Genomic DNA, 10,131 nt, shown 5'->3' on the forward strand with positions numbered 1-10,131 from the left:
CATATTTTCTGGCATTAAAGTGGGAAAACCATCACTTGAAAAATCCACTTAAAACCAAACTGCACACATTTTAAAATCAACTTTTACCTTTAAAACATTTGGGAAACTAAAGACCAGAAATAGAGGATTGATTGCTCTGAAAATGCAACTCAAAACAGTGCAAATAAATCCAAAGAGAGCCAGGATGCAAAGAAAACTTAGCATGAGGAAGTCCAAAATATAGATCTCTTCATTCGGACCTCGTCAGAAACCTTCAATGGAAAATGCATTGGCTGCTTTGTGCAGAAATAAGCAGGAAGAGAAGTCTTCAAGAACTCTTGACACACAGAAAATCACAAGAACACACGACACTCATCTCACCTTCTGTTGAGCTCTAACTTTTCAGTTTCTTCTCTTACATCCGTCAACCTTTTTAACATCTGCCCATCCTTCCAGCCCCGGGTCACAGGTTCCCATCATCCAGTGGTCTCCGCGCTCCCTTCTGACGCACACACAGTCCGCACAGATCAGCGTAACCTTCATTCTTTCAGCAGAGAGACTGCAGACGCCGCTGCAATTATTGCCCGATGATTGAGGAGGCAATTCACAAAGAGGAAGCAACGGTTCATCAAGATGTTTGTGAGGAGGTGTGGAGGGTGACGGTGAGGTAACGCCGGGGCAGGTTGCGGCGTCTCCGTTGTCGTCGTGAAGGTCGTCTCGCCGGGAAGACAGAAACGCACCCGAAAGAATTTCATTCAAGGCGTCTGTCGAACAATCAATGAGTTTAACCTCGGACCAATTAACGAGATTTCTGCCTAATTTAACGCCAATTACCCGACAAAGACCGACGGCTAACTCTGGAATTACTACCTCGACAACAACCAGCAGAACAGATCTGAAGCACTCAGATCCAGGAGATCTGTGGAAGTATAATTAAGCAGGACTCGTTTAGAAATACAAGAAAATACATCATCACAAACATTAAAGAAAAATATCTTTCCTTTTTGATAAAGCTTATAGTTAGAGCTGGATCAGGCTTGGACCAGGTCTTAGTTCTGCTGCTATAGGCTTAGACTGACACACTGGGATCCTGTCTTTCCCTCTCTCTCCTCTCTCTGCCTGTCTCTCACTTTAACTCTTCCTGTCCCATTAAAGTTACTAACCATAGACCTTTCTGGAGTCCCTGAGCTCCCTTGTCTCGTAGGTTCCTCTGGATCTCTGCTGTAGATTCCTTTTTTGGGGTCTGTTATTCATCCTTTCTTTCTTTCTTTTTCTTTCTTTCTTTCTTTCTTTCTTTCTTTCTTTCTTTCTTTCTTTCTTTCTTTCTTTCTTTTTCTTTCTTTCTTTCTTTCTTTCTTTTCCCTTTCATTGCCTTTTCTATTCATTCCTTCATTCCTTCTTCTTTTCTTTCATTCCATTCTTCTTTCATCCTTACTTTTCATTCTTTCTTATTTTCTTTCTTTCCCTTTCCCTTTCATTCAATTCTTCTTTCTTTCTTTTTTCCTTCTTTCTTTTGTTTCTTGCTTTCTTCACTTCTTTCTCTGTTTTTTTTTATTCCTCCTTACTTTTTTTCTTTCTTTTGCTCTTTCATTCTTTTCCCTTTCCTTTTATTCAATTCTTCTTTCTTTCTTTCCATGTTTCTTCATCCTTTATGTCTCCTTCTCTTATCCCATCCTTTCCTTCTGTCATTCTTTCACCATTTCTTCTCCTCTTTTTCTTTCTTCTGGTCTCCCTCTCTTTTCTCTTTTCTTAGTCCTTTCTGGAGTCCCTGAGCTCCCTTGTCTCGTAGGTTCCTCTGGATCTCTGCTGCTGTGGACGTGGTCCAGACTCCAGCTGCTACAACTACTACTATCCGTCTCCCCACTATCATCTCTCTCTCTCTCTCTCTTCATCTCCCTCTATCCCTCTCTCCAACACGGTCTCAGCAGATGTGTGTCTAACATGAGTCTGGTCCTGCTGGAGGTTTCTGCCTGTTAAAGGAAGTTTGTCCTTGCCACTGTAACTTGCTAAATGCTGCAAAGTGCTCTGCTCATGGTGGATTAAGATGAGATCAGACTGAGTCCTGTCTGGAAGATGGGACTGGATCTGATCCGGTCCTGATGTTGGGTCTTTGTTAATAATAGACATAGAGTACGGTCTAGACCGGCTCTGTTTGGAAAGAGTCTGAGGGGAACGTTTGTTGGGATTTGACTCAGACGAATAAGTACTTGGAGATCAGGACTGGGTGGAAAAAGTCGATGGTTTATTCAAAGAGAGGAAACTGAGGTAAGACACGTGATCTCAGCATCTACTTCCTGTTCAAAGAGAGTACAACAATTCAGCCCAGCTCTAAACCGAAAGTGTTCTAGTTACAGTGACAAGATCAGACTGTTTGGTGGTTTCATTTTGAGTCAGCAGCTGATGCAAACCTAATCTCTATTTATAGATTAGAACATGCAGAGTCTGTACTCAAGGGTTCTGGTACAGGAAGTGCTCAGGTTTCTCTGTAGTCTCTTTGTAGTTTTAACCAGCAATGCATCAGCAGGCTTTAGTGTGTGCAAGACTGTGAGGAGAGCAAAAGCAGGCAAAACACACTCCACTGTCCCGACATACTGGTTCTTATGAGCAGTCCTGGTTCAGTTTATTTTTTTGTTCTGCATGAAAGTGCAGCTAAAATTCAACCTGAGCGACAAACAAACATTTAAAAGACAACACTTGACATTTTACTTTTTACAAATCTGCTTCATGATGTTATTTCAGCAAACTTAAGACCTCTTAATTACAAGCAAAACCCCCTCAAGTACTAGTTTTTCTCCTGGTTCATACCGCTGAAGGAAAGACTCCATGTGACGTACTTTATACAGTGAAACTGGGACTCACCAGGAACAGATGAAGGGCGTTACTCTGAGGAATTTAACGAACTAAGACATCGCTTATAGCTAGTCGCTAGCTTCACTGTCACTCCAGGAGGAACATAAACCCTGAGGAACTAAAGAGAACAGTTTTAAACTTTCTCTTATTTTGAAAATCTATGTCATGAAATGATCGGACTCTAGACTAGCAGTAATGTGATCTAAAAGAACTATCAGGATCATCTTTTCCATCAACTGCTCCTATGGCCTCTCCAAAGTCCTCGTAGGCCTCCAGAGAAGAGACGCACCCCGGTGCATTCTGGGAGTCGTAGTCCAGGAAGAAGTCGGCGTTCTGTAGCAGCTCGTGTTGCCGGTTTGTCGCCGGACTCGCAGGCTGGTCGCTGAGCGGAGCGGTCAGCAGGGAGAGCTGCAGGTGGTCGATGGTGCTGCCGGGGAAAGGCTGGGACTGGTCGGTCGGGGAGCAGGTCAGGGGCGGGGACCCTGCCGCCATGGAGGAACCGCTCGATGGAGCGGAAAGGGAGTTCACCTGTGAGTCGTCAGCGGTGAGGGAGCGCCTCAGTTTGGCCCGAGCGTTTTGAAACCACACCTGAGAGAGAGGGCGGGGAAAGAAGTCCATAAAGATGTTTCTTAAAGGGACAGTGTATTACTTAAAAGGGTCTGGATCTGGTTTTATTAATGGTACAAAGAAAAGATGGCGGGTAAGGCCCTGTTGGAGATGTCAGCCAAAGCTCTGGGATTGAAGCTAAGCTACGTACCGCTTTGGAAAATATTTAGGAGAAACATATTTGAGCCACTTAAGAAGGTCTCATTTAAAGAATTCTAAACGACGAAGGTTTAAACTTTATTTTGAAAGTTTCATGGCTTTACTTTGCAAAAGACGCCCCTTTTTGTTGATTATGGCTCACAGCTCATGAAAATAAGGAACCCAGTCTCTCAAGTACGTACATCTGTACACTCAGTTCTTAGTTGGGGCTTCTTTACGACGACTTCCTGCATTAATGTGGCGCCGCATGAGGCCATTAGCTTGTACCTCTGCCTCCACCTTCAGCTGGTTTCTCATCTTCCTCTGGACAAGCATCCCACAGAGTCTCTATGGAGTTCAGATCAGGGGAGCTGGCGGGCCAATCAAGCACTGTAACATGTGAAAGTTTTGGCGTTGTCGGCAGGTGCTATGTTTGGCCGGACAATGAAATCAGCATCTCTACAAAGCTTGTCACGGCACTGGACCTCAAACAATTCAGATTTTGGACCACTTAGAAGAAGCCCAGTTATTTTTTAGCCCACGTAAGACTCTTCTGACGTGGTCTCAGGTTCAGGAGTGTCTCGATATGAAGAAAGTGACAGGTGTAGTCTCTCTCCTGAAGACGTCTGTGCGCCGTGGCTCTTGATGCTCTGACTCCAGCCTCAGTCTACTTCCTGTGAAGCTCTCCAAAGGTCTTGATTTGACTTTTCTTTCTCTGCATGCCGTTTCAGCAGAGACGTTCTCCTTGTGTCAGTGATTGGGAACTAGACTGAGAGAGACGTGGTGTTTGTTCTGCTGGATTTTTTTGAGCTGTGGGCCATAATTATCTAAATGAGCCCCGTCCACAGCGGGACACAGCGCAGTAACTCTTGGTAAATCTGTATCTTGTATTTCGTACCTGCAGGACTCTCTTGGGCAGACCGGTTTTGTGTGCGAGGCAGGTCCAGTCTTTCCCATCCGGGTTGTGTTTCTGGGCGAAATACATCTCCAGCGCTCTGAGCTGCTCGCTGCGGAAACAAGTCCTGATTCTCTTTGTCCGCCTGCGGTGCCTCCCACCTGCTCCGACGTCGTCCAATCTTGGCTCAGGGCTGCTGACAGACTCCTCCCCTTCGCCTGAGGCAGGATTTTGAGCTGCTTCCAACATAAACATTAGTAGTGTGTTAGGAAACAAATCCTGTTTAAGCTCCCAGCATGCACATGACACCTAAAGTCTCTAAAAGTAGTATGGGAGGTAGAGCCTTCAGTTATCAGGCCCCTCTCCTTTGGAATCATCTACCAGTCAGGGTCCGGGAGGCAGACACCCTCTCTACTTTTAAGAGTAGGCTTCAAACTTTCCTTTTTGATAAAGCTTATAGTTAGAGCTGGATCAGGCTTGGACCAGGTCTTAGTTCTGCTGCTATAGGCTTAGACTGACACACTGGGATCCTGTCTTTCCCTCTCTCTCCTCTCTCTGCCTGTCTCTCACTTTAACTCTTCCTGTCCCATTAAAGTTACTAACCATAGACCTTTCTGGAGTCCCTGAGCTCCCTTGTCTCGTAGGTTCCTCTGGATCTCTGCTGTAGATTCCTTTTTTGGGGTCTGTTATTCATCCTTTCTTTCTTTTTTTCTTTCTTGTTCTTTCCATGTTTATTCATCCTTTATGCCTTCTATTCTATCCTTCTTTCTTTCCTTTTCCCCTTCATTCCTTTTTTCCTGCTGTCCTTCCTTCCTTTCTTTCTTTCTTTCTTTCTCTTTTTCTTTCTTCTGGTCTCCCTCTCTTCTCTCTTTTCATAGACCTTTCTGGAGTCCCTGAGCTCCCTTGTCTCGTAGGTTCCTTTCTTTCTTTCTTTCTTTCTTTCTTTGTTTCTTTCTGTCTTTGTTTCTTTCTTTGTTTCTTTCTTTGTTTCTTGTTTCTTTCTTTCTTTCTTTCTTTGTTTCTTTCTTTGTTTCTTTCTTTCTTTCTTTGTTTCTTTCTTTGTTTCTTTCTTTCTTTCTTTGTTTCTTTCTTTCTTTCTTTCTTTGTTTCTTTCTTTCTTTCTTTCTTTCTTTCTTTCTTTCTTTCTTTCTTACATGTTTCTTCATTCTTTGTCTCCCCCTCTTATCCCGTCCTTTCCTTCTGTCCTTCTTTCCCCATTTATTCTCCTCTTTTTCTTTCTTCTGGTCTCCCTCTCTTCTCTCTTTTCTTAGACCTTTCTGGAGTCCCTGAGCTCCCTTGTCTCGTAGGTTCCTCTGGATCTCTGCTGCTGTGGACGTGGTCCAGACTCCAGCTGCTACAACTACTACTATCCGTCTCCCCACTATCATCTCTCTCTCTCTCTTCATCTCCCTCTATCCCTCTCTCCAACACGGTCTCAGCAGATGTGTGTCTAACATGAGTCTGGTTCAAGCTCTTAGCTCTCTCTCCTAGAGAGAGTTTTGTGCTCCCTTGTCTCTTTGATGTGGACCGGCTTGACTCAGGTCAGGCTTTCTGTGGAGGAGCAGGAACAGGAAGTAGTTTTCATGTTAAACACAAGTAGAGAAAGACGTGAACACACACGCCGCTCTCACCTTCTGTCGGGTTTTGTTCCGGCTGGAGATCGTGGGACAGCGAGACACTCCTGTCTTCATGGTAGTGAGACTGGCAGTACAGGCTCTGGCCCTGCACGCAGTACAGGTTCCCTGGTATCAGTTTTACATCACACTCCTGCAAAACCATCAGACAAGGTGAGGAAACGTTTAACTGCGTAGAAATACAGCTCCATGAACTTAGAAAGTTTGAGGTACCTGACAGGAGAAGCAGTGAGGGTGAAAGGTCAGCTCCCCGGACCTCATGACCAGCGCTGAGGCGGGGATCGGCTGTAAGCAGCGTGTGCACTGACCGCTTCCAAACAGCCTGACGGGGAGGGAAGAGAAACCTCCGTCAGATTCTGGGAGCAGAGAGATTTTAGGGGGGGGGTCAAATATGTTGAAGAACCCTCTGACCTGCAGTAGTCCTGTTGGCAGTAGATGTTCCCGTCCCTCCAGTAAAGCGAGGGGTGCGCCTGGAGCTCGCAGTGACACTGGCTGCACCGTAGGCAGGCGCCGTGCCACACCTGGCCCACCGCCAGCAGGAAGAAACGGTCGCACACCTGCTCGCCACAGCCGGCACACATAACTGGCTCGTGGAAGGACACGGCTGCCGGAGTCTGGACGGATCCAGAGAGAGAGATTTAGAGAGCAACACTTTTATTTTAAACATCATAATAAAGAAAACAACAAGAAACAGATAAATAAAAAACAAAGAAATAAACCCCTGAACTGTAAAACTCACATCCTCTGCAGCAGCTCCTTCCTCTGACACCCCTGGGACCTGATTTAGCTCCGCCCCCTTTGCCTCATCACCAAGGTCACCACCATAAAGCAGGTCCTCGAGGGCCGGGCCGTCTGGCGACATCATGATTGTCCTGAAGAGGCAGAGGAGGAGGAGGGGTAATTATCAGGAGGTTAATCACGTCCCTCATTAGAGATCCAAAAACAGACTCATTCAACGAGTCTATTAAAAAACCAGAGAGATGAAACACGTGAGATAAACAGGTTCTCTGAGTGCGGCGTGGAACTCTGTCTGAAGGGCGAATCACAAAGTCATAGAAACAAGGTCTTAAAGGGACTCTTAGTCTGGTTTAAGGACTTTCATGTTACATTTACAGGTTGGTGTCCTCATGAAGGGTGAAGGGTTAAAACTTCTGTGTGTAACTCTCAGCCTGTGTTGATTTTGCTGATCTTGTACATGTGTGAGAAGTATTTTCAGACAATAACTTTCATATAATCTTGATTTAAACGTCTGAGAATATTTAAAGGCAGTGTAAGCGACGTGCCGTCTGTCCCCTCGTCGGCCACCTACCCTGCTTCAGCTGTGACGAGCACTAAGAACAACATTAAATAAATATTAATGTTCTTTCTGATTGTTTTGTTTGCTTTTCAAAATCAAGGAGAAGCATCAGTGTTGATTTAATCCTGTTTAATCAGCAGCTGGAATCTCCTCACAGGAGCTTTAAGATAATTAAATAATATATTATAAAAAATATTCTAAACATTTTCCATTTTTATTTTATTCCGTTATTTAAAAATTAAATTTAAAGTATTTATTTTAAATATGAACGTTTTGTTTGCTGTATTTATTTATGTCTATTTTTAATACATTCAAATAATTATATGTATTTATTTTATTTTGTGTATTGATTTTGTTGTAAACAGATTTTTTTAATTAATGTAATCTATTCCATTTAAATATTTTTATTTAATCCTTTTTTCTTATTAATGTTTTTAACCTTTATTCAACCAGGTGAGTTAATTAAGAACCAATTCTCATTTGCAATAACGACCTGGGCGAGAAGGCAACACAGGTGGCATGACAATAAATAAAAACAAAACAAAAAACAGAGAGGCTTAAAGACAGAATAATACAATACAAACATATGACAGCAGTGAACAACTTAAAAGTGTGGGAGGTAGAACCTTCAGTTATCAGGCCTCTCTCCTTTGGAATCATCTACCAGTCAGGGTCCGGGAGGCAGACACCCTCTCCACTTTTAAGAGTAGACTTAAAACTTTCCTTTTTGATAAAGCTTATAGTTAGAGCTGGATCAGGCTTGGACCAGCTTTTGTCATGCTGCTATAGGCCTAGACTGCCGGGGGAACTGGCACACTGACACACTGGGATCCTAGCTCACCCCCTTCCCCCCCAACCCCCTTCATCACTTACTTTAACTCTGCCTGTCCCATTAAAGTTACTAACCATAGACCTTTCTGGAGTCCCTGAGCTCCCTTGTCTCGTAGATTCCTCTGAGCTGCCGTAGTCGTCCTCCTGATACAGACATGCTGGACTCCAGCGGCGACAGCTTCTACGACTCGTCTCATCACTATCACCTCTCTCTCTTACTCCCCTCTATCTGTCTTTCCAGACCCAACTCAGTCGAGGCATGATGGCTGTCTAACATGAGTCTGGTCCTGCTGGAGGTTTCTGCCTGTTAAAAGGAAGTTTGTCCTCTCCACTGTAACTTGCTAAATACTGCGATGTGCAATGCTCATGATGGATTAAGGTGGGGTCAGACTGAGGCTTACCCTGTCTTGGTGTTGGGTCTCTGTTCATAATTTGACATAGAGTGGTCTAGACCTGCTCTGTTTGTAAAAGCGTCTTGAGATAACGTTTGTTGTGATTTGGCGCGATACAAATAAAGATTGATTGATTGAGATAAAGATTGAAAAGCAATCTAAAAGCATGGCAGTGATGTTGAGTTATAGGATGTAATACGTTTTTGAAAGTGGCGAGTGGAATGAGAGAGGTCAGCTTCAGGGATTGTTGAAGGTGATTCCAGTCATTTGCAGTGAAAAACTGGAAGGAGGTGCGACCAAAGGAGGTCCGGGTTTTGGGTGGGGTGAGTTTGAAAAGGCTACTTGAGCGCAGGCTCCGGTTTGTGCTGTGAAGTTTGATCAGTGACTGCAGATATAACGGGGTTCCATCAGTGAGGGGTTTGTAAATGAATAGAAACCAGTGTTTCTGTGAAGGCCAGTTCAGCTGAGAGTACAGGGGACAGTGGTGTGTATATATTCACCACCAGTTATTTACTTTTTTTTTATTAAGCGTTTTTGTTAAATTTGTATTTCTAAATTTTAGTTTAATTAAATCCTTTATTTTGTATCTATTTCATTTTTAATTGTTTAATTTTAATTTTTTCAATTTAGTTGAATTATTGATTTTTTTTAAACGTGTAGCCATCCATTTACAATATTCTATTTTTCAACATTTTGTTATTTTTATTTGCTTATTTTATTTATTTATTTCATTTTATTATATTACAAGTTGAGGGATCATTATCTAAAAATTATTATTTTTCCAATTTAATCCCTTTTCAACACGTACAAGTGTACAAACATAATTTATATTTTTCCTTTTTAAGATTTATTTTTTTTAAAGTGCACAAAAATAAATAAATATGCTTCTCATTTGCAAATAAGAAATGCACAAATGCACCAAAAGAGTTAAGATGGCGTGGAATATTCTGAACATAATAATAATAATTTTATTTGAATAGCAATTTTAAATTATAGTAACAAATTGCTTCTCAAAAACAATAGAAGTGGAAAGGTTAAGCATTAAAAATGAGATTAAATTCACAGAATGAAAGCTTTCTGATAAAGGTGTGTCAGGAGGAGGGAAATAAAATGAGGGGGAATGAGGAGCTTACCTGTGCTGTGCAGAGACTCCTGGTTTGTTCCCTCTGAGCGCGCTCTGTTGAACCTCTCACACCTGAAGACAAACACTTCCTCTTCTTCACACCTTTTCAGATTCACCTCTGCTCGCCCACCTGAGCGCTCTCTCTCTCCTCCAGGTGTCCTGTGCTTTCAGGATCAGTTTCTCTTACCTGAAACCGGTCACAGCATCTGACCTGACAGCAGCATCAGCACCTGTCCCCGCTGCAACGTTCCACACACACACGCACACACACACACACACACACACACACCTGTAAACAAGAGGCCCAGGTGGCTCGGAGCACAGGTAGGGAGGCCTCTGATTGGCCGCCTGGTGTGCAGAGAGGAGGGAGGAGCTGCACCTTTGGG

General features: G+C 43.3%; 1 protein-coding gene across 1 annotated transcript; it reads right to left on the reverse strand.

Annotated features, from left to right (window-relative positions):
- Window positions 1-2,199: 2,199 nt before the first annotated feature.
- LOC117828089 (LIM/homeobox protein Lhx9-like) lies at window positions 2,200-9,893 on the reverse strand. Its single transcript, XM_034705077.1, has 7 exons — window positions 9,756-9,893; window positions 6,842-6,974; window positions 6,514-6,716; window positions 6,316-6,424; window positions 6,100-6,235; window positions 4,472-4,707; window positions 2,200-3,417 (listed from the first exon to the last, which is right to left on the reverse strand). Exons 2-7 carry the CDS (start codon window positions 6,965-6,967, stop codon window positions 3,016-3,018), a joined length of 1,212 nt encoding a protein of 403 aa, XP_034560968.1. The 5' UTR covers window positions 6,968-6,974; window positions 9,756-9,893; the 3' UTR covers window positions 2,200-3,015.
- Between the last annotated feature and the right edge of the window lie 238 nt (window positions 9,894-10,131).

This window comes from Notolabrus celidotus, chromosome 16 (genome assembly GCF_009762535.1).
Source record: "Notolabrus celidotus isolate fNotCel1 chromosome 16, fNotCel1.pri, whole genome shotgun sequence".
Classification (NCBI taxonomy): Eukaryota; Metazoa; Chordata; class Actinopteri; order Labriformes; family Labridae; genus Notolabrus; species Notolabrus celidotus.